Source organism: Typopeltis vanoorti, chromosome 15 (assembly GCF_054136105.1).
Source record: "Typopeltis vanoorti isolate ZY-2024b chromosome 15, IOZ_Tvanoo_1.0, whole genome shotgun sequence".
Taxonomy (NCBI): Eukaryota; Metazoa; Arthropoda; class Arachnida; order Uropygi; family Thelyphonidae; genus Typopeltis; species Typopeltis vanoorti.
The window spans coordinates 21,765,814-21,790,896 of record NC_143563.1 but is presented as its reverse complement, the minus strand read 5'-3'; the positions used below and the strand labels follow the sequence as shown (position 1 = coordinate 21,790,896).

The window sequence follows — 25,083 nt, the reverse complement described above, 5'->3', positions numbered from 1 at the left end:
CAGTTTTGAATCATTACATCCTAATGCTCTACCACACTGATGACTCCTATCAAACATTTAAATTTTCCATTTCTACTTTTAAAATAAAATTTAGATTTAAAGTAAGTTCCACCTGATTATAAGTCAAACGTTAACGATTCCATACTAGTCAGTAAGTCCAACATCAATAAAAGTATAAGGAATTGCAACACTCTTTAAGGTCCTGCTTATAAAACTTACTTAACAATGATACGGTTGCAATGGAAGTATATATTTGCTGGTAATAATTTAGTTACATATTTGAATTTTAGTAAACCATTTCAAGATTGTAACGCACGATCGTCTTTTTTGCAAACTAGGGAAAGTACCAGAAGGCAGATATTGGCTAAATAAAGTGCAGTTCCACTGGAGTCAGTGTTGGATCAATCGCTGTTATTTCAGTTATTTTTACCTGAGATACAGATCATGGAAATAAAAGTTTAATGACTATATTTTAGACAACATCAAAGTGGGAAATGGTAGTTATTGCTACAGGTAGACTTAAATAGGATATTTCAATCGGACTGAGAAATTGCAAATGTGATTTAATAGCTTAAAATATCAAATCTTTTATCTGGTAGCAAAAATTCAAGAGTAACCTGTTATTTCCATATGGATAAATTCCGATCAGTTGAAAAAGGTTCCATGTGAACAAATGAAACCAAATGAACATGAGTAATTATTTTCTTAATAATGCAATGGTTTGACCTTAATTATGTACAGTACTATATTCAATTTTAGAATCCAAGAAAGGATACTGACATGCTGAGAAAGTGAGAACTACCAAATTAAAATCGGAAATCGGTGGCTTCTTATGAAGAAAAACTAACTTTTCAAGTTACAAACCTTACAACTAAGATGAAATAAATGGAACTGGTTTGGTTGTCATTATGGTAGAAGCAACTGAAGTTATGAGAACGGTAATTCTGTTAATTGCGAATATTCTCCGATGAGGTTCCACTGTTTTTATTGGTTAAAAAATTTCACCTTGCGCTTGAAAAATGAACTAAGGAAATGGACCAGATGAAATTATGAATCTATTAAGGGGACGGATAAGATGAATTACACGTAGAGGTTTGTATTTTTCCAGGAAGTGCGTTCTAGGGGACACAGTTCGAAACTCCTGAGGCATTGCTATACGTTAAATTTATAATTATATATTAAACAGATTCAGGGAGACTACAGACAAATATTTGGAGGGTAATAACTTAATACGACTGATATTCCTCGGTTTGTATCTGCAGATCTTATAAGCGCAGTTCTTATATTTGAGGAGTTGTTTTTTTTTTTGTTTTTTTTTTTGTTTTATTAATGCAGGTAGACTTTTATTGAAAGTTTCTGACGTCGGTGCTGGATATGGCCAAATTCGTCCTATTGTAACTTCAGTTCTAAGTTGAATATTATCGACCCGTCAGTTTTATTTGATAGGGGTGTTAAACAGCATAGCCCGCTGAATTTGAAGCGATAAATCTAATATTAAAAAAAATAATAAAAAAAAAAACTAGAACACTTTGAAGAGCTACAGAGAGGAAGGAGGGGACAAAAAGCATAGCTTTCCTTCTTCTTCGTAGAAAACTACGTTATCGATCAATCGATTTAGACCAACTATGGAATGCAGTTTTATTTTGTTTTTTAATGACAGAATGTCGAATTGAAAATTTGACATCTCCATCGGCCATAAATGAAAGAAATGCAAGGGATTCCTTCTTTCATGAACACCTCTACAGATACTATCGTTTCTTATTGGTTAGGTCGTCTTGGGATTCATCTGAATGAAACAAAAATGGGGGGGGGGGTGTTTCCTTCGGAGATATGAAGGGGGAGGGTTGTTCTGGTCACTGACGATTTCGGCGCAGCTGAACCAAAATGGAGGATGAAAAGTAAAATACCTACAAGGCTTGCAAGTGACATCGTTCAAACAATTTCCATCAGTTAATCCACAATTATTTTACCTTATTGCATCGTTAAAAAAAAAAAAAAGGATATATTAAAAAGAATCTCTCTCTCTCACACACACACAATCTACTCTCTCTATATAAAAAGATAAGCCGAACTTTGAAACGTTTTTATGTCACGTTTTTTGTCTTACCAGCTTACCGACTTACCAGCCTGGAACTCGAGAGGGGGGGGGGGGCGTAGGCGCCAGGGGGGGATCCCCTAGTATATATATAAAAACTATGAGCTAAGTACCGAGAAAGAGAACTTGACTGACATTGTTTCGAGAATATTAATTCTCTCCGAATTCGAGCAAGAGTATAACACCGGTAACAACAATATTTTATACTACCAGTTACTAATAATATTGGTACCTTCACGTAATCAACGAGGCAATAATAATTATCGGCTATAGTAAAGAAACACATATTTCTACACCGTTTATATTAAAAAAAAAAGCAATGGAATATTTGAATCAACGAAATAATAAAAAAATCCTTTCCAAATATAAGTGTTCAGCTCTCGAAGTTTAGCAAAATTATTTCTTCTACGTATAAAGACTCATAATTAGACTGGAAATTTGTTTTAGAGCCAAATTATTGCAATATCATACAGAAGCGAATCCACGTGTATAAATAATAATAGTCAAATAATAGACATTATAAACTGAAGGCTGACTGTACTCTGCATATGTAAAATATGCATGTCATCAAAATGACATATTTATGAAGTCAACTACAGGTTTTATCCGGTATAGAATTAAGTAACTTATTGGCAACGGGAATCATCTCCGGAATTTTAACGGGCAATATATACAACTATATCTAGCAAGGCCTTAGCCAACAGCATTATTAAATGTATTAAAACAACATGTAAAACTATTTCAGTACTTGTTTTCCCATATTTTTTTGGAACTGTAACGAATACAATTGCATCGTCTTGATTGCGATAATTTTGGGGAAACATCGTAACCGAAAATGAGTAATTCTCCAGGAAGTAGCTCTTAAAATATGTGCACAATTAGAACGAATGTGGAAATAAACGAATATCTAAATTATTTATTTTTTATTAATTATGTAAGTAATTAAGGGAAAAAGACAATAAAGTGTGTATTGTTTTATTAACAATATTAACATAATATTGCAGTTAAGAATATATATAAACGATTTTTAAAAAAAATATGCGAAGCGTTTGCTAGTCTTTAAATTCGTCATAATTACGCCTAAGGAAAAGACAGTATGTATAGAAAAAGCATAAAAACACAATGCACTGAACTGTCAAGACGGATGCCACTTATGAGATATAGGACTCCGGTAAGCCATCCAAACGAAGCGGTCTGCTGAAACTACCTTCGGATCACAGGAGATATGACAAAAAGAAAGATGGGGGCAGAAAGAAAATAAAGGGCAAAATACCACACTAAGGAAATTCGCTCAACTGTATAAAAATGTGTAAAGTGTAGGAAAAAGTTTACTGAAAAAATCAGGAAGTAATTATTCCCGCTACTTAATTCACAGTTGAACTCGAGTTTGTGAGGAAAAAACGAAGAATTATGAACTGTTCTCTCCAGAAACCTCCTATCAACGAGTACATTCTCCACAAACTTATCAAATTAACCTCTATCTTACAGACGCAATGTTTCAACACTGTGCCTATTCTACAGGCACTTCAATGGTCATTGATCTGTTGAACTAGCTACGATCATCCTCTACTTTCTGTTTCACCTGTTAATACATCAGTAGCAGTCCAGCATCCCTTTACAATGCAACTGCAAACACACCGAGCCTGCTTCTCCTTTTTTATTCCGTCCACCTCTGTCTTCTGGAACAGCATTCCTCATGAAGTAAAAAAAAAAAACGAAAAAAAAATTATAAACTTCTATCTTGGTCCTCACTTGCACTCCACACACGGCACTGATGTATAGGATCAATATTAAAAAAGAAAGAAAGAAAAGAATGGACAGTGTTCTTACACAAACTCACTATAAACGTACAAAAGCGTGTCCTTGACATACAAAATATCATAATAAATTCCCATGTTGTGACTTATACAGTGCAGGGAAGCGAGACAACTAACAATAAATTTATGTTGAGTAATACGAAGCGGAAAACACTACCTGACATGTTGGAACTTTAACAACGTCTCAACTGACAAATATACCGTGAAGTGCACATCTACGCTTCACGGTATATTTTACAATATTAGAATTTTAAATGTTCATAATCCTTGAAGTCACACTGCAAGGCCAGCTAAAGGAGGAAAAAAAAACAGGAAAAAAAGCAAGGGAAAAAAATAATCTGTGTGATGTGTAGTATCTCTCAAATTGGTTCAGTTTTACTGGTGATTTCTTCTTCAATGTTGTCTTACGGGTTAATGCTAGAAGAGTTTATGGCAACATTTTATTTATTTATTATTTTACAAACATATTCTTAAAGCTAAGCTGATGTAAATAAAAAATCGAATGATGTCATTCATATACTCCATGTATACAATGATTCATCATATATAAGTGGCTGAAGTAACGTAGTTGAAGAAATAGTCATTTCTAGCACATTAATGAATAAAAGCAAATAATGTTATTTTAAAAATCAGTTCACTCATAAGCTTAAACACAATGGCGTTGTATTGTTAAGCTTTATATAAATTTAAATTCAAAAGATAATTTCAACTGAAGTTAGACAATCTCATATGGAGGTAGCAGTTTTTTTTTTTTTTTTTTTTAAATCCTTCAGACAGTTTTTCGTTTACCTGAAAAATGGGAAAATCCGCTAAAAAAACATGCAATTAACAGACAAAAAATATCCTAAGTAACAGGAAGTAGTAATGTGTGCAACATAGTGTCCTATCGCGATGAGTCTTTGACTCCATGGAGGTGTCATGCAATAATAATGATTATTAAAACTAATTTTCATACACGAATTGTAAAAATACTTTAGTTTATGAATTAGAATATTTCATGAAAAAATTCTCAGTATTTTTACAGGCGTCAAATCTTGGCATCCCTGATAAACAAGATTTTTCTGGGTAATAATTATTAGTGGTCGACTGATCTTGGGATGAACTGTTCCTCTTCTTAAGAGGCAAAAAAGAGGGGAGATTCAGATGACATGGATAACCCGAACATTAATTTGTGCATGCGCGTCACTACATTGTTTTAAATACATTAATTATAAAAATGGTGATATTAATTATGCTAACAAATTAAATTATTTAAATACTTTTTCAATGCGATGTTACTCACAAAATACATTCAGAAAAAAACTGCCTTCTCCTTTAGAAGTCGCAGCTCGCAGTTTGGGAAAAGCAAAGGGCACAAGCTAGACCAATAACGGTCTTCCTGTTCTCTGAGTTATTGGATGTGTTTTTGGAATTACGCCAACACAGCTAAGGTATGAGGCGAGATGCGAATTTGGTGTGTGTGTGTGCACACGCGCGCGCGCGAATTCTCCAGTTTGTTAGTCCTTTTGTCGGATAAAAAAAAAACGAGTTTCACCTGAAATCTTTCAACTTAAGACATCTTTAATGGTCTTCTTCAGATAATATATTCACCTTCTTCGGTGAGCCTCGGAGATACCAGATCTTTGGAATCTACCAGCTAGTGTTTGCGCTGATATGTTTCTGTTTCAAAATAGAAGTTTCCCAATCCAATTTATATATATTTGTTTTACTCTGCTTGGAGGATCCAAACTAACATAAATATATAAATGTTATAGCAAGGAAAGCCCTCCTAAGTTGGATGGGGTTCCTGTGAAACTCGCATTTTTATTTTTAAAAATCGTGTGTTCGTTAAAATTTTAAAAATTTAACGAACACACGCAATTCCCAGACAGTATATTCATCTTAGAAGTCTTGGAGTAATCTCTCCCCCCCTCCCCCAAAAAAAAGCATCCAATAATTCTGAACACACACACACACACACACACACACACACACACACACACACACACACACACACACACACACACACACACACACACACACACACACACACAGAGCAGAAATACATATATAGAGAATCTAAGTATAATTTTAAAGTAGAAACCCAACTTAATAATAATACCTACACTAATCTGCTGGACCATCTTACAAATTATATTCCTTTCATTTGCTTAATCAATCAATGACAGGAACTGATATGAAACCTATGGTGAAGTGATTCACTAGAATCCCAGAGCTGAGGTCATATATCACCGCTACTTTTAAACTAATGGAACATTTCTAAGAGTGCTGACGAGAATGTTAAGCAATCTTTGAGCACAGCACTCAGCTCTTTGTTTGTTTTCAAACTCGGATAATATCTAAACGTTTTACAAAACAGTCAGAAATCTTCCAGGTCTCCCACCCCAGTGCGAAACGGGGCTTCCACGAGAAATGCGTCCTGTAGGTTAAAAATAGCACGATGGACTTGGTCGAGAATATCTACTGACTCATCCACAAAAGAAAGACAGAGGAAAGAGCATTGTGAGAATTCCCGTCTACTTCTCCCCGGACTTGATCAGCTATTAGGAATTATACGAGCAGCAAGTTACGTCTTATTTTTGCACTATTCAAACAAAAGTTCTAAATTCAACAAAAAAGAGAAAATTCTGATACACTAAGCCCAATAATGCAACTACTAACCGCTTAGTTTTATTTGTCTTGTCAAAAAACATCGCTTTATCCGTTTTAGATACAATATGCCAAAAGTAAATAAATAAAATTACCTTAAAAACTTTGAATATTAAAAAAAAAATTTTTTTTATTTATATTACAATTATAATTTAAATCGCAAAAAAGCATCTCAATAAAAATACGAAGAAGCAATCCCTGTGCATATTTCTGTGAATGATATGCGTTTATTTTAATGTGCATCTTTATGCAGTCAAAACGACTAGCTCAGCATCAATGACTATAAAATTCTAGTGCGTTTGAATGAATATTTTTCTAACAATACTTCCAATTTTTACTGCGATGTACAACTCGAATGAAAAATTTCCGATATTGAAAACAACTTCGACAAAGTAAGAGGAATTCTCTATTTCTATGGCTATACTAAATTTCCGTTGCATTTTAAAAGCAATATTTTGCCAGATAAGAAACTGTTTTCTCTTTATTTAAAAAAAGAAAAAAAAAAACGTTAAAGATGGACGAGCAGCATGCTAAAACAGTAAAATCGACAATATATAACGGAAATTACCTATCAAACTTTTCCAATAAAAGAAAATAGCAATTTCCGCTTTTTATATTCGATGTTTGTACGGTGGCAGCTATCAAAATGTCACTGGCGAAAAACGCAAACTTTCAATGCCAATAGGTTATGTTCATCTGCTTGCTTGAAAAGACAGAGTCGCGGTTTACGTCGGAATTATATCACTTGGTTTGGGAGTTTGGTGACAGTAGTTACTTCCTTTCTATATACCGTTCGTAAGTTTAATGGAAGAACTGGGCGAAATGGTTTTATTTGAAGTGTAGATGAGTTCTGTCATAAAGTAAAGATGGTCAGAAGGCAACTCGGTCATATCAATCTCGGAAATGCCAAAGGGTGCTTAATATAGAACTAAGAGACAATTCAGAGTGAAGGATAAGATCAGATATTGATACAAACAGAAATGTAAAACTCCTAATAAAGAAAGGTAACAAGGATGCAGAAATCTTTATTTTGTGCTACACGTCATAAATCCTAGTATTGAATAGACATGATTTACTGACCTCACAGCCTAAGTTACTTCAGCCTAATTCCCAAACAAGGAATGTCATATCACGGGTTTTTCGAGAAAAAGAGGAAAGGTACCGAATCGTCATACAGTATGTATATGGAGGAAAAGGATGCATGTGCGAGATTTATTAGCCAGAAAATTAAATTTGAATCGCCTTAGAGAAATTGGCTGAGAATGCATTTAGGTCTGTAATGGATTAATAAAAGATTAATCCTAGAGAAAAAAAAAAAAAAAGGAAAATATACTACTTGAAGTTTGACAGTTATTGTCTTATTAATAATTTTAGATAGATATCGAAATGAAAGTTGATTCTAGTGATGCACTGGGATGTTGAGGCTTTGAAAAATGTATGTGAGAATTAATATTTACTGCTTTGCAGAGAAGGTATTTCAATTATTTGGACTCAGCATAATACAGATTCTTCAATGAAACTTTTACTACTTCTCCCCCCCCCCACCATGTCAGACTAAAAACAGTGAGCACTTTTTGAGCTTCTATGGAGGTGGTAATCTTTAAAATGACGAAAATTTCAATTATTTCATGAAACTCTATGCCGAAGGAGTGCTTTATTTAAAGAAGAAAAGCTGATTCAATGGAAATGTGAAAACTGACTCGGTAGAATGAAAGTTTGAGAAAGGAAATGGTCATCTTTGTTCTTTTCTTCACAACAGTCAGTTGTTTTTTTAGATCATGACATATCCAATTTAATATATTTGACTAATTAAAATAATGAAGCAAAATACAATCAAAAATAAAAAGGATAATAGTGAGTAAAAAGTAATAAACTAAAAACGTAAAAGCAGATTAAATATATATATATATATATATATATATATATATATATATATATATATATATATATAAGAAGACTAGGTCGTCCATTGAAGGGCCCTGTCGATGGCTTTTGAGGCCGGAACAAGCTATAAATAAATGCAGTTGGAAAAAGGAAATGCCATGTATCCTTCGACTGGAAAAGTTCGATTCTCCTCACGACCAGAGGAATCGCTACACGAAATTGTTCATATGAAGTGAGTTAGCCGCTCTCATACAGAAGTAGCAGAGTTTCCCATCCCGGAACATCGGATTTTTTCTACATTGAGAAAAGCAAATTTTTGGTTTCAAAACAAGAAAAACGTTCAATGTCCTCTTGCGATAGGTCTAAGAACGCCAATGAAGGTGTCATGTAATAATAATAGTGGGTTCAAAGGGATCTGTCAACTCACTATTCGATCGATAAAGAGTATACTGACTAGATGTTCTCCTTATCAAACTCAGGTCGTTTATCTCTATCATGACTACTTTTCAAACTCTGTACACCTATTCACAGAGATCCACATGACTGATTTTGTTCATTTCTGTTTTAAACAAAAATTTAAGTGGTGTAGATTCCGCCAAAATTGTACACGTCCACCAAAAGTTTTATCAGAAAGTTGTAAGAATATCGTACAATACAATGAATTTCCCCCATTGAAACCCTTGGAAACGCAGAATTCCATTCACCACATTTATTTTCTTCTTTAAATGAAAGCTAAAGTATCGCCAAGTTTCCAAAAGCTTCATCCCGAGGTCACAGGAAGATCGCAGTTCCATTGTCCATAACAGCCAATGTCAGAGCTAGGCGAATGAACTTTCATGTTGTTTAATGGTGTATAATTGCGGGAGAAAAACAGGATCGATAACCCATTTCCAAAAACTAAATAAATAAAAATACTGATCGGTCAATGTTTGGAAGAATTTGAAAAGTCAAGTATGGTTCGTAAAGATTATAAAGAATACAGAGAGAAGAATTCCTCAGAACACATTTCAGATTTTTACCTTTAGAATTTTATTTAACTTATTTACTGGGATTAAACAAGTTTATTTCCGACTGCGCAATATATTTTGCACAATCTCGTTAAGTCAATATTGAGAATATGTGTGTGTGTAACACAGACTAAACACCTGTTCGCCGTGCTAATCAAGACAAACAATTTTTTTTCATAACTTTTGAATGTAACTGAATAGATTTCGAACTCAGTCCACAAAATATGCAACGTTTTAAGCAAATGGAAATTTTCATAGTCAATCTAATCTTGTTAAAATATTTGGAGTGTGTACAATAACGTCTTGTATACTTACAAACTTTTGACATAATATCGCTTGAAAAGTATAAACACAGCAGTAGTGATACAGTATCAAGCTTCAATCAGTACCAATTTAGAAAAATGTATTTTAGTATGGGATTCCTTGTACCAAATTTAACCATAATCACATACAACGCACTTCTGTGACCACCTTTACTGATAAAGAACGCCTAACAGGAAAAACATTGTTCTTTTGGGTTTTCAGCAAGCATGATAAATGTTGGTTTATCACACTTCTTTGCAGCAGACAAAGTGTGCTTTTCCTTCCTCGATATTTTTAAGAAGAATAAAAGTAATTTTCACATCGGAATGATTTTGCGAAAAACTACAATGTGAATTTCTTTAAAACTAAGTAATTTGGTTTAAAGAAATCTAATTAATGCTATGATAGAAAGGATTATCCTATCTGCATAGTCTGTTATAGGTTTTATTTGACTTGCGAGATGGAAAAAAAAAAAAAAAAAAACGTTTCCGGGACGAAATTCCTATACTGCGTATGAGATCGGCGAATCAACCTTCAGTTGAAAAGTCCTTAAAAAAAAAAAAAAAAAAATTCTTTGCACCGTAGAGAGGATTTCAACCCCGATCTTTCTAACCAAAGGAATCGTCGATATCGTCAAGTTACGGAAGCTTTTGAGATGGATATATAAATAAATTATGTATCTCGAGGGAATTGGAACCTTGATATTCCTGTTTATGAAAAAGATATTGATTATCTTTATACAAATTATATGTTAGAAAACCAGCTTGATGAAATTACAATGATTTCATATTTCATACTTTATTTTAAGAATATTTTGAAAGAAAAATCCATCCCCATTTACAATTAAAATACCGATTCTCATTCATTCAGCTAACCAGAAACCATAAAACTTCTTTCAAGCAAGAAAGGTGCATGAACACGAAAATATTCGGAATATTATTCCTTGAGATAGTTTGAAAGCAAACCAAACCTTTGTTTGCCTTTCAACAATGGCTTCGCTGTTTTCTTTTCTTTTTTTGCTGAATGTTTCGAAAACAGAGGAAAGTTATTTTTTGCTTACTCATTCTTCAAAGCACAAACTCGAATGTGTCTCGCACGCAATATAAATTGCACGTGAGAGCATAGTTTATCGACTAGGTGCACGGTTCAAACATCGCATCAAAAATAAACCGGAAGAAAAAAAAAACTCGATACAGTTTAAATAACCTCTAGAAATTAATCTGGAGATTAAAAAAAAAAAATAGATAAAAAAGAAGAATAAACTACAGACCACAAGGCATGTGTTCAATAGATTGAACATCATTACAGTTTCTTTTATATAGAACTAAGCATCTGATATGAATTTTTCAATTCAATATCGCATTTTATATTTCGATTGTGTAAACAATAGGCAACATTAGATCTCGTACTAATTATTCTTTATATAATTACAATGATAAATTTTAAACCTAAATTCCCTTCTAAACTTTTGTGACAATTGCTTATCCATAGAACAGCATGTCAAAAATAAAGTTAATTTACATAGAACAGCCTACTAATTTCAAAATCGGGTTCAGTTTATAGTGAAGTAGAATGCCAATAATCCGGATAGAATACTTTACCTTTAAAAAATAAAAATATTTAATTTCATAATTTTTCATTTCATTTTTGATATTTCGTTTTATAAATATAATTTTTTTTTTTCAAACAGGGCACTGAAATAAATAAAAAAAATATTGCCGGTTAGTTAGAATTGTGCGCCTTTCGAAGTTACAAAAAATTAATTAAATTTAGGCTTTCTCGGCCAATCTTTCAGCAACAAAGGAATGTTTCAAGTACTTTGATCTATTTTATTTTGCGTATAGTTGCCTCTGATGAACAGAGACACCTGTTGAGACATAAAACTCGAAGAAGTGTTGAAATATAATTAACTATAATACATATTTATTTTAAATGATCAAATATTACCACACAGTTAAGATAATCTGGTAATAAACATATATCAAAACTAGTGCGAATATTATTGGCATAAGATATAATAAATTAAAAAGAATTATACTAATCATGTAAAAGTTCGTCTGATCATGCACATTAAAAAAATAAAATAAAATAAACATTTTAACCTATATAAAATTACTTTTATTAGTTCAATACTTAGTTTTAAAATACCCGATAATTTGTTTTCTTACAGCTTATATTATTAGTTAACAAGGACATAAAAGCATGTTAACGTATTCATTAACTGCCTTAATCCGATAGTACTTACTCTTGTAATTCCTTCATATCACTGAGGTCATTAAAATAACTGCGTAACTTCAAGCTTAAAATTTTCTAATACTTAATCTCAAGCAATAAATAAATCTCACTATCTGGTAGGTTATTAAAATTTCGTCCAAGGCGAGCTGCAATGCTGTCGACCGGAATCTGCGTCTTGCAGTCCGTCACACCCAAAACATTACGGAGAGAACTTTAATAATCAGTTACGGAACCATGTTTGGCAATATTTAATATACCCATCTTAGCCATCATGCAACTCAGGAATGACTTCGCATAACGAAACACATAACCCTACGGTGTGCTGTTACATATCATACTGGCAACATGTACTCATCTACGCAGACGAGATTGTCCGATGCCACGAGCAACCCCAGCAAAAGCAAGGGACAAGGAGATAACACGTGACAAGTAGCGAAATGCGTGCCGGTGGATAATGACAAGCTGCAACACGCAGGTCTCACATGACGTGAGGCCGAACGGACTATACTAAGGAAAGGTGGCTAGCACTCGCTCTCTCTCACACACACACCGAAAGGCGAGAGGAAGTTTTTATAGAGAAGCATTCGATAGATTTTTATCTCCTTTTCAATCTTCCGCATTAACACGTAAAGTACTAGGACTTGTCTCTGAGATTAACAGAGAACTTTCTCAACTTAAGTTAATTTCATACATGATTTCGCTCCCGATTTAAAACAAGAATTCATGTGTTTTGCTATTTTTTTCTACTAAAATATTTTTGTGGATCTAAATCCTGTTTGTTATTTCAACTAGTAGAAGAATTTTCTGATTAGTTGAATATATAAATAAATGACTTTTTTTTTTTTAATGTGGTTCCCGCCCACGAAAGGTTTATGTAGACATATTTGCAGCTTGTAGTTCCTGATAATGTAAAACAATGCAGACACAATCAGTAATACGATACAACCTAACGAATTGCTGATCTGAACTACATTTCATGACTGAAGTCATCAAACACGGACAGTGGTCCTGGTCCTCCTTGAAACCTGTTGCGTGCAACATGCCTAACTGCTTGCATAATGAGGTCAAAGAAGGTCATTTCTGAAACGATCAACTTGGGTAACTATTGTATGTAGATCTCTAGTGGGCTTGAACAACAACTTCGAAGTTATTTTATTAAATAATCAGTAGACACATTTAAGGACTGAATAATACTTACATAAATTCAAATCACCTTAAGTACATATTAATATCTGCGAAAAAACAATACATCGCAGAATATTATCAAAAAGAACATAAAAAAACCTCTGCATTCAAAATAATGTGATCTGTAAATAACATTTCATCTAGTTTATAATTCCACACTTCCAATCACATAATATTCACAGTTATTTTATTATTAATAATAAATATTTTATTTTAACTGCCTTTATTATTATTATTATTATTACATTCTCTCTCTTTCTCCCCCCCCTCTTTACTGCTTTCGAACACGGAACTCAAAAATAACTCTAACAACTAAAAACGCCTTTATAATGTGATTTAGAAACTTGAAGCACTATCAGCGCCCTCTGAACAAACTCAAGCGGATACAATAAATAATTCTGTCAAAACACATGGTATCCGATTCTCCCCGACTATTCTTTGCACTGAAGTTACACAAATAAAATTTGCTAGGGCTTCTCTCACACAGCGTATGAAGCCAGATAAGTATTGAACAAGGAGATGAGATAGAAGGAAACAGAACAAGGAGAAAAATCCATTTCAAAATATACACGAAATTCAGAGAAATACTTATCAAGTAAGCTGCTTAAATTACTACGAAGAAATCGGCGACAAAAAAAAAAAAAAAGCAATAAAATAAATAAATATATAAATAATTAAAAACGAAGTGTCGCAAATGTCACATTGTTTGTTATGGAAATAAATCAATGGACAAACTAATCAACGAAAATTCGCTCGATTAACACGACCAACCAAATATAAGTCAAAAACAGCACAAGGGCTTAACAGTCTAAAGAGACCCAAAATTTTGGATCCATGTATAACTTATGGTCTTTTTCCTAGTCAAACTAGTAAGTCAAACAAAAAACTGGTGGTCGCAAAGAGCAGAAACAAACGAATACACCGTGTTGAAATAAATGTTGGGGCACTGTTTTAGAAAGAAACGCACTGATATGTATATTCTTGTTGTCAAATGTGTCTATATAAGAAAAACAGATACACTCCTGAAATTGACTGTATGTAGTATACTGTCGATTTTACGTAATAAGAACTCGAGAACTTCGAAAGAGGTGTCATACAACGCTACATCAGTTACTTATCTTTACTAGTGTAAAGGACAGTGAGACTAGTCCGAAGAGTATTGGAAATTTGCAACGAATCACGATACACCCTTTTCCGACCCGATGAGCGAGAGTGCATGTATGGTGGATGCCTGAGGAATGTCTTATGCCCGAGTCCAATATCCCACTTATGAAGCTTGGTGGCAGAGATTTGATCGTCTGAAGCTCTTTGTCCTAGTATGGTCTTAAACTATTGGTAGTAGGGCATTCTGCAGAGATCTTGGAATAATGCACTTTTTTCTACATTGTGGCAGTTTATTACATTCAACAATATAACCCATCACATCATTTTGCACGTTCTTTTCGGACATGGCTAAGGAAAAACTGACTTGATCTGAACAGAGGCCCAATTTTAACAGCTTCGGGATGAATGCTGGTCTGATGCGTCTTTGACGGATCAGACCAGCGTATTCAACGACTATAGAAACCATTACAGAAAACAGAAAAACATTACAAAGTAATTTAAGATATCTATGTACGGTAGGAGCTTCCGTAACTTTGTCAGTATCAGTGATGATAACTGGTTGAAAAGACGTGATTTCGAATTCAGTCTAGAGACGCGAATTTTTACAAGGGTTTTTCATCCCGCAAACAGAGAAACCGGCCATGAGAACACATCCAGACGCAATTTACAAGCAAAATATATTCAGTACGCACAACACTTACCATATCCTAATAAAGTACGGTTAGGAAAATCAAGGAAAGTTGGCCAATCTTTGCAGACGGTCTCTGTAAAGACTTGTAAGTGCCAGTGGTGATGATGAATGTTATGTATATGTATGTGGATATAACTGTTGGGAAACACCGTGTCACACAGAAACCTAAAGTGTACACATTTCAATAGCGTGTTGGCAATTCTTTGGCTTTCCACTCCTCCATAACTTTTCACTAATTTGTAATAATACGGATCAGGTTTTTTGAACCTTTCTTCCTTTAATATTAACCCTAATCAATGATCAACACACTACTTGTGTGTGAAGTGTGCAATTTAGGTTTCTATGTAATGCAGTGCTTTTCCAATACGCATTTCAGCATAAATGTATACAGTATATAGACATGGTTATGAATAACTTCATTAGTCATTGTGTAAATTCTTCTTCTACTTTGAGTGCCATCTCCTATCGGAGGTCGGCGACCACCTTGGCAAATTTTGAGCGATCCTCAACCACTCTAAACAGTCCCTCAGAGCGCATGCCAGTCCACTGTCTGATGTCTGCCAGCCAAGATTTTCTTCGTCTTCCTTGTCCTCTTTTTCCATTTATCTTCCCCTTTATAAGCAATTGAAGTAGTTTATATTTTTCATTACGTAGTAGGTGACCAAGATATGTAGTTTTCTTTCTTTTTATGGTATCTAAAAGTTCACGTGATTTCCCCATTTGTTCCAGTACTTCCTGATTGGACGTTTTTGCTGTCCATGGGATTTTTAACATTCGTCTGTATAACCACATCTCAAAAGCTTCAAGTTTTTTTATTGATGTTGTCTTCAAGGTTCAAGTTTCTGCACCGTACAGCAGTATAGACCATACATAGCATTTAACCATGCGTAGTCTAAGCTCTAAGTTTAAGTTGAGGTTACACAGTGTTGATTTCATCAGGAGAAAATTTTTTCTTGCCATTTCAATTCTAACTTTTATTTTCATTTCTGGATTGCATTCTTCATTTAACCAGCATCCGAGATATTTAAACTTAATGTAAATTCTAAAATGGCTAATGAATGAAATGTTTTTTTTTTTGTGTGTGTGTGTGTGTGTGTGTGTGCGCGCGTGCGTTTAGATTCATGAGCAATAGTTTTCTATAGGCATAAATGTATCTTGCAATACAATATATGTACAAAACATATTTTTGCAAATCGGATGAAAAGTTTTTACAGTTGTATATCAATTAATGGTGTAGGTCAAAAACTTTATCCTCATGGTAGCCCCTCCTCCTAGAGGGGGGGGGATGAAAAAAATTGGTCTAAAACCTTCCCAGAAGCTTCATGGATACAATAGGCTCAGACATCTTTGAGTTCACAACTAATATACATACATGCGAATACATAATAGAAAATATTCTTCACCAGAAATACTTGAAGGCTCCTTGCAATAAATTCATTAGGAAAATCGAAAGAGTTATATAGCAAGGAGCAGCATTTACTTTACTATGGTAATACCAGTTCTTGCAATACAGATAATTACACAATGCTCTATTTTCTAGTATCATCAATTTGCTGAAAACATATATGAGAAATTATTTTAAACTGAGCTACCCATCGAATCCAAAAACTTTCGTCATCAGTTCTGCAGAACGGCTTTAGCATCATATACAGTCTCCTCTATCTACCAATCAATTTTTGTAATCCAAAAGCTTTCAACCTCCAATATATCCTCATACGAAACATTCCATAGGCCTAACTCTGAATCCTCTTCGCTATTTCCTCATCCCCAAGAAACCCACGGAACTGCTTTAGCTTAGTGTATTGTATGTTTATATCATATCGCCCTCCCCTTTATCAGCCAATTTTTGTAACCTAGCAACCTTCAATCTCTAATCGAAGTATTCTACAAGCCTGATAAAAACCTTGGTTACTTTCCTTGAATCCTCTCCGCTATTTTTTCATCCTTAAGAAACCCAGGTGAACAAATCTGAACAGCAGTCCAGATGTGAACGCTTCAAAGCCTTATTAAAGATGATAATAACTTCCATGTCATTTTTATTTTCTGCGTTGTATTTGTCAGGGTGTATCTTCAATATCCAAGTGATGCACAGTGCTTTTACACACTTTCGCACTGTTCCGCTATTACCCTTAAATCCCTGCCTCATCAATTTCTAGGGATGCAATCGCATTAATATAAGACATAGTCTGCAAAATCATCAGTATATTTTTATGACAATCCGAGTCCGGATCGACATATCAAACATGGCAGTTTTTTTTTTCTTTTCCCCAAGATGCTTCAACTCTCCAATAATAAGAAGAAAGACAGTCTCTCTTTCACAAATATTTATGCCACAATGGGATTCGAAACAATAGCTGGAAAGTGAATCTGTGAAGCTATGCACTTGCAAACTAAACTAGACTGGCAAATCTTCACAGGAGTTTTATTTTATTTTTATTATTTTTTTTTTATTTTAATACATGAAGTAAAATCAAAATGTCATTTGCAGAATGATGCTTCTCAGTACCTGCAGAAAACTAATCAGATGTCACTGCCTGTGGTATAAAAAGAACCTCTCGAAGATAAGGCTTCTTATACCTGTGTCCTGGAGATGTTCTTTTAGTCGAAGGCTCAAAGTCGCATATCAAAGATATGCACGTTCCAATATTTCTCGGTTCCATTGATTCAGAGGTAAATTTGAATATTCTACCATATATACGGCTTCATGAACTGGCTTTGTGAATTTCGTTTAGTTGTAAATGCGCCACCAAAGGCTGCAACGTTAACTCATGCAAATAACAAACGTATTTCTATTAATTACATGGTTCTCAGGTCTGTTTTAAAGAGTAAAAGTCCTGAATTTGCGGAAAACCCATCTACCTCTGAATAAAACCAGCTGACTCATCCTCAGCTAAAAAACTCATAAAAGGTTCCGTTCCTTTATCAACCAATTTTTGTAACCTAGCAACCTTCAATCTCTAATCGAAGTATTCTACAGGCCTGACAAAACCTTGATTGCTTCCTTCAATCCTCTCCACTATTTCTTCATCCTCAAGAAACTCATTACATGGTTCCTAGATGGGATTCGAACCTAAGTCGTTCCAGCAGACGGCAAAAAGTCACGAAGTCAACCCCCGCCCCCTAATGCTGTCGTACCGACAGCATTAGGAGGCGGGGGTTGGTCTGTGCTTTGTCAGAATAGGCGAAGTGACCAACAAATATATTCGTTGGCCATGCAGTTTAGGTCAAGGATGGTGATGAAAGAACAAACTATACCACCATGCGTTGGCATCTTGGAATGGTCAGTAAATTACTTCGAAGATTAAGCGTATTTAGTCTTTATTTTTAAATTCTTGTGGGTCTTCAAGTGACGTGATGGTATTACTTGTTATTTTGACGTTCCGGTTTCTGCCACTGCTCCATTGTTGAGAACAATTTTAGGTTGTCAACACTTGCGATTTTGCGTTGTTGTCATTGCTTTCCAAAAATCGTACAATTACAGTAGAGGAACTTTCCTCTATTTGCTTTGTTTGTGTCGTACCGTAAACAGTCGTGTAAGAAAATATTCTAAACAAATTCACACATATTTGCAAACATACCTATTAACAAAATATTGTGTTCTCAGCAACAAATATTAGAAATTAAATCCAGAAAGAAACAGGGGAACTTATTATAGTGCCTGAGATAAGGAATGAGTTATTATCGATGTCAAATGTAGCAGATTGCATACGAAGCGATTTTTTTTTTTTTTAATTGATCAGGGGGAAAAACAAAGTTTCTTCAAGATACGATGTGTTCGTCATGACATCAGCTCGTGATTTGGAAGAAGGCACGTGCGATTCTCAGAGACAAGAAAAGAGTGGTACTTTGAATAGTATTTTAACCAATCACGTGTAATGATGAAAATGTGAAGTATCTCATAAAAAGTTATGATTCATATGATATGGATGAATATGGGTGTCGCGTGATAACTCAACGCCATGGCAAGTCAATCTTCAACAGGTATTTGTCATGATAAGAATTACAATATTATTGATAATAAAAGTACAATTTATTATTGAAAACTTATAGTTTATCTGAATAGTCAGCTAGTAGTGCAGTACAAGGAGTAAGAATTACTGTGCTAATCGTAAAGAGATTTCAACGGTTGGCTTTACTATCTGTTCATAGAGGTATTACAAAGCTCTCTAGTCCATCAAGTGTGTGTGAGAGAGAGAGAAAATTTGGTCGATTGTTTAAATGACTTCAAATCAATTAAGGCAATAAGGAGATTTTACGAACAAGGGCTGTAAAGTTCTGATACACACCTAGAACAAAAATGATATAACCACAAGAACAAACAATCTTAAAACCCTTTAACCCCCCATGTTTCATCAAATTGTAATACTCTGTTCTTTTTCTTCTGGGATATATATAAAAGAAAACATGTCATAGGTTTTGAAGAAATTCGAAGACACAGAGGTGCGGGCCGTCATCAAGTTTTTCGTGTTGCAAGCAAAGTCAGCAACTGAGATTCGCCAAACTTTGTGTGAGACTTCAGGGGAAAGTGCCCCAGCATATCCAACAGTTGCCAAATGGGTAGCCAAGTTTAAAATTGGGCAATCCTGAAGGTCATCCTGACCTCCAGGTCAGGATGACCTTCCACAGCGAGCACACCTGAAAAAATCGATGCAGTGCATGCCAAGATCCTTGATGATAGACGAATAGCAGCCAAAAATATTGCAGACTCTGTGGATATCCAGGGAACGAGTTAGGGTCATTATCCACCACTATTTGGACATGCAGAAACACACGGCGAAGTGCCCCCCCCCCCCAAATGTTTGAATGTCGACCAAAAGAGAGAACGCGTGCTGTCATCTCAAGAGATTTGGGGTCATTTTGAGAAATCAGATGCAATTTTTTTTGGCTCGTATTGTGACTATTGATGAAACATGGCTTCATCACTATGACCCGGAGACCAAACAACAGCCAATGGGTGGAGACACAAAGGTTCTCCATCACAGCCAAAGAATTCCGAACCCAAAAGTCAGCAGGGAAGGTTCTTGATTGTCTTTTAAGATATGGTGTAATCCTTACTAAGTACCTCAAAAAAGGTGAAATTATTACAGCAGCAGTTTATTCAACAGCTATGAAGGAGGTACTGAAGGAAAGAGGCCGCGGGAAACTGAGAAGAGGGGTGTTGCTTTTGGAGGACAACGCACCTGCTCACGAAACCAAACAGACAATACACAACTTGTGCTTTCAATGTCTGCCTCACCCACCCTATTCGCCAGACATATTGACTATTTCCTATTCACAAATGTAAAGAAACACTTGAAAGGAATAAAATTTACCACAGACGACGAAGTCATATCTGCAGCTGAAGAATGGTTTGTGCAACAAGGGAAAAACTTTTACTCAGAGGATTGTAAATGATGCTGAAGTATTATAACAAGTGTATAACACTTCGTGGGGAATATGTAGAATAATGTGTAAGGTACATGGTTCTACTTCAATTCCTTCATGATGATTATCATAACTTTTCAGCACACCCTGTAAACTGCGTGTGTTCCCCGTTCCGGGTTTATTTTGTAAGAGTAAAAATTCAACTTTCCCGGAATATACATATTGCCACTTTCCCATGACACCTAAAAGGGAAGTTGGACAAAATAACATATCAGTATATCATCGTGACAAAAAAAGAAAAATGTTATTTATAGCGATAATCTCATTTCTAAAGATTAATTAAATGTGCAGATCGCCCTTGTTTCAAGGTGAGTTGCAATACTGTTAGACCACTGGAAAACAACCTCTTCAAAAACTGGATGTAATCAAAGAAGCGATAAGAAACAACCTTCACCATCCACTGTATACAGAGTAAAAAAGAAAGTTCAATGGTGAAATAGAAGCTCTCGACTGTCAGGACTCATAAACAAAAAAATGGGCCAAGGTCTAACAAATCGTTGATTGCTTCCACCCTCCAAATATTCGGGGAAGGAATCTGATATTAATATTTTGTATAGAATTACCGCTATCAATCGCAAAATTCTGAAGAAATGGCAACGAATTACGCATCTAAATTTGTTTTCGCTAGTTTTCATATCTACTTCGAACTAGAGAATTGCAAAACTCATTTCGTACATGAATTGATAGCGGATGCCTACGTGACATTTTAAGTACAGTTCGTTTATAAACATTTGCCAATTAACAACCAGCTGGTAAAATATCAATAAATCTGCACCCGGTCGATAAGTCTTGATAATTTAGATCTACATCACGTTCTCAAATTCCAACCAAATCGTTCTTATTCATAAAATATTGAGAATACAACAACTCATCTTGACTCATCCATCTATTGCAATCACTGATCCTTCACTTTTAAATAAACTATCATTTATGAAGTCCAAGGTATACCTAAAAATTAATTATAATAATAAAAATAACCGACGTTACTGAAATGAGTCTAGCATTAGCAATACATATCTCACTTTATCATGATACACAGAGCACAATTTATATACTTGTAGACTTAATGCTAACTTATCTAATATTGTTTCATGGTGGTTAACATTTTCAATGGTTAAAAATGTTTTTTTTTTTTTTAAAAAAAAGGGAGGGATGATCTCTGGTCATTCTTTGAAAGAATGAGTTATGATTTGGTTCTGAAATTTTCGTTATTTCCATCATTTGCTTTACTAATGTCAACAGATTCCAAATTTTGAAACTACTTCAGAAAGCAAACGAAGTCTTCTGTAATAAAAGCCTTTCAGATTATTTATTTTATTTTATTTTTTTAAATTTCAAGAATCTCTCGATCTTGTCAGAGATTTCATCTAATTTTTATCTCTATGACAGAATTTTGATCCAGTTTGATTGTTCTTTCCCTGTCTATATAGAAAGCCATTTCTGGTAGAAGATTTTTTGAGCATTCTTCCAAGATAGCAATTTCAAACCTAAGTTCAAATCAGATTATCATTATCTGACTTCTGCATCCATTGTCATTTTCATTATTAAAATTGTCGCCACCACTATTTTCTTCTTCAGTTTTCTCAACCGATCTAGTTCTTTGCAGGCCTATTTTGTTTTCTGAAGAGAACAGGTGATAGATGAATTTCATTATTCCGTGTGAAACCCTAACAACGCTTACTGAAGCCTTGAGTAGATTGAAGAAGTTCCAGCTCTGGTCTTTAGAGCAGGTCCTGATAATCTCTTAGCATATATATGATAGTACTATATTAAAGTTTTGAACCTTTTTTTTCTGGACGAAATGTACATAAAATAATAAATAAAAATAAATCTTCTAAGGAGCGAAGATTAAAACTAAGATTAAAGGAACGAAGCTCCTTTAATCTTAACTTTTTTGAAGATCATAAGCAGCCAGTGTTTCACCCTTCAACCATCAATGACAGCCAAGTACAAAGCTATCAATGAATTAAAGCTTTCAGGGGAAAAAATCCCGGCAAAGTATCACCATCTCGTGATCCTAAATCCTAACAGGTATCTGAAATACCGAGATACACTTCACGCGCGCGCATGAGTGTTTTAAAGAGATTCAAACTAACTTAACCAATGTTCTGCAATTTTTGGCATTACAATAGCATCGCATGTCCCTGGTATGAAGTCAAGCCCAAAGCTACAAAACATTTCTGTATCATCAGTGTTAATGATGATATCGAAACATTTCTCCGAAAAATCACGTCAAAAGTTCAAAATGAGATTCAAGAGATCCGATTGATTTTTCGGCAATGTGAACGGATGCAAGCACTGTCTCGAATGGAAATTTCTAGACTACAAATGTCCGGAGAAATTTTCTAATAATCCTCGAACAAGAATCCCTACGAGTTAGTGACCTTCAGGAGATTGAAATCTTCTTCAGAATGCCACTAATTTTATTCTAGGAAATTACATCCGAAGCTAGTAACATTTATAAAATGAATTAGATTTTATCACTTGCACAATCACTGTCATCTATCAGATCAAAAACAATTCTTAAAAAAGTGTTTATTTTTCACAACTTGAACAGACACAAACTGTAAATGACAAAATGCCTATCGAAACAACTGTACACTGGTTGAAAGGCTTCGCAGCGAGTTCCATGCTATTTATCTGATTTGTTAATTACAATGGCAATTCCCCAATAACGAGGGAAGAATGGGTGTGTGTTTGTTGATGTTATCAAGTAATCACACGGGCAAAGCAAATAACTGACCTTGTTTGCTGAGTCATAGGGAAGTACTGTAGGCGCCAATCTCCAAGGTTATAAGGTGAAAATGAGACTTCATTTTGTTATTCAAAATCGAAAGGGAGGGAATAAAATCTGCATTACATCTCACAAAGTACCGCTACACATTTGTTACGCATAGCACAAAACTTAAAACCCAACACCAACTAAAGTTAATCAAACACTTGACAAGAGCTAATAGGCAGATTTAAAGGAAATAGCATGGTACTTTTCAAGTGTGACGCAAATGGATGTAAAACAATACATGCAATTCACATTTATTTGGTTCAAATTTACGTTATGTAAAATTCAAATTATTCTCTGTTATTTCAAAGCTATTTTCATGAATAACAAAATTAGCTCGCAACTACCTAGTATTAATGCAAATCTTTACATTTTTTTTTTAAGTGATTCGTACATTAATATATACATTAAGGCTAAGGATTGGAAAACTAGAAAAAAAATATTCTTAGAGACCTGGAGCTTTGTTTTTTCGAACCACTTAAAAGCAACCAATAAAAGGGTGGTGGTCTCCCAAAGAACGATGACATTTATTGCCAACTAAACACATTTAAAAATATCCGTGTCCGCAGTAGGATCAGAATCCATTACCTATTGGTTGACAAGAGGAAGCGCTACCTACTGGGAAACCAAGGCAACATACACTCCCTACTCTCATTAAAGTGCAAATTCCTTAATATTACATTACGTTTCCGCATAGAGCTCGTATTATATTTCGCCTCCTCAGTCCAGTCAGTAACAACGATGACTTTTGAGTGAAAACTGATGTTTGATTTCTGTTAAGGATACAAAGAATCTCCATAAAGACTTTTCAAATGAAGGTGAGTTAGCCCACTTCATATATGGAAATAGAGCAAGGTTTTCTTCCCACAAAATAGTCACCGATCTGTTTTGCGGAGAATACACACAATTAACAGGAAAAAAATTATATATATATATATATATATATTATGGTCGATATATATATATATATTATTTTTATTTATTTTTTATTTTTTTTTATTTTAAGAGAAATGTTTTAAAATTCACGGGAATATTAACAAGGATGTCTGTAAATTCTGTTAAGAGAATTTCAAAAGTTGTGGGTAAGAAACAACACAGTTGATCGAATTGAGGAAGTAATCAGTATGGCATTTTTTATTTTTTTTTAGGTCACGCTATTTTTAGAGTTAATAATAATTACTTTAATGACAAACGCATTCAGGAATGTGTAACTAGAGGTAATCTCAGGTGACACGATCGCTTAAACAGAACGGATGATTAGCAAAGCAGGCATTTGGACAAAATTAGCACGAAAAGATTCAGACCCAAGATACACGCACGGGATTTCATGATAAGTCGGTGATCGTGATACTACAGCGGTTTGATAATGAATGGTTTTTATTAATAATATGCCGTATTTTTTTCAATAGTTAATGAGATCGTTATGTCCTCCTTCACCCGCACCATATATAACAAGAAAAAAAATAAATAAATAACGATTGGGGCGAGTTATACGTAAAAAATACGAGTACAGTTTCCAATTTCGTTTTACATTCTAAGTACTATGATGAAATGAGCTGAGTTTACGTCACATAAAAAAAAAAAAAAGTATAGTTTATGGTGACCATATTTTGGGAACCAAAAAATAAGGATACAACTCCGAATTGCAAGCAAAGTAATTACGTAAGATTTCGCCTGAAGATATTCAATGTCGTTATCGCAGTTAATTCGCTTTGTCTTGATGCTACAATCGTGCGAGTAATTGCACTAGGCTATAACTTGATCAGTTACAAATACATTTGCAAATGATCAGGGAAATGCGATCCCGCGATTCTCCATCTTGTATTAATATTTTGTGATTTTCGAATATATATATATTTTTTTTTACTGTAATGTCTTCTTTTTTTTTTTTTCTTCTTTACTTTATTTTC

At 34.4% G+C, this 25,083-nt stretch overlaps 1 protein-coding gene across 1 annotated transcript in view; it reads right to left on the bottom strand.

Annotated features, from left to right (window-relative positions):
* LOC150098484 (uncharacterized) overlaps positions 1–12,271 on the bottom strand; it is a 314,082-nt gene extending 301,811 nt beyond the window's left edge. The window contains exon 1 of the mRNA XM_090405238.1: positions 12,001–12,271. Within this exon, the coding sequence (XP_090261364.1) occupies positions 12,001–12,017 (17 nt within the window). The 5' untranslated portion in view covers positions 12,018–12,271. The remainder of the gene's footprint in view (positions 1–12,000) is intronic.
* Between the last annotated feature and the right edge of the window lie 12,812 nt (positions 12,272–25,083).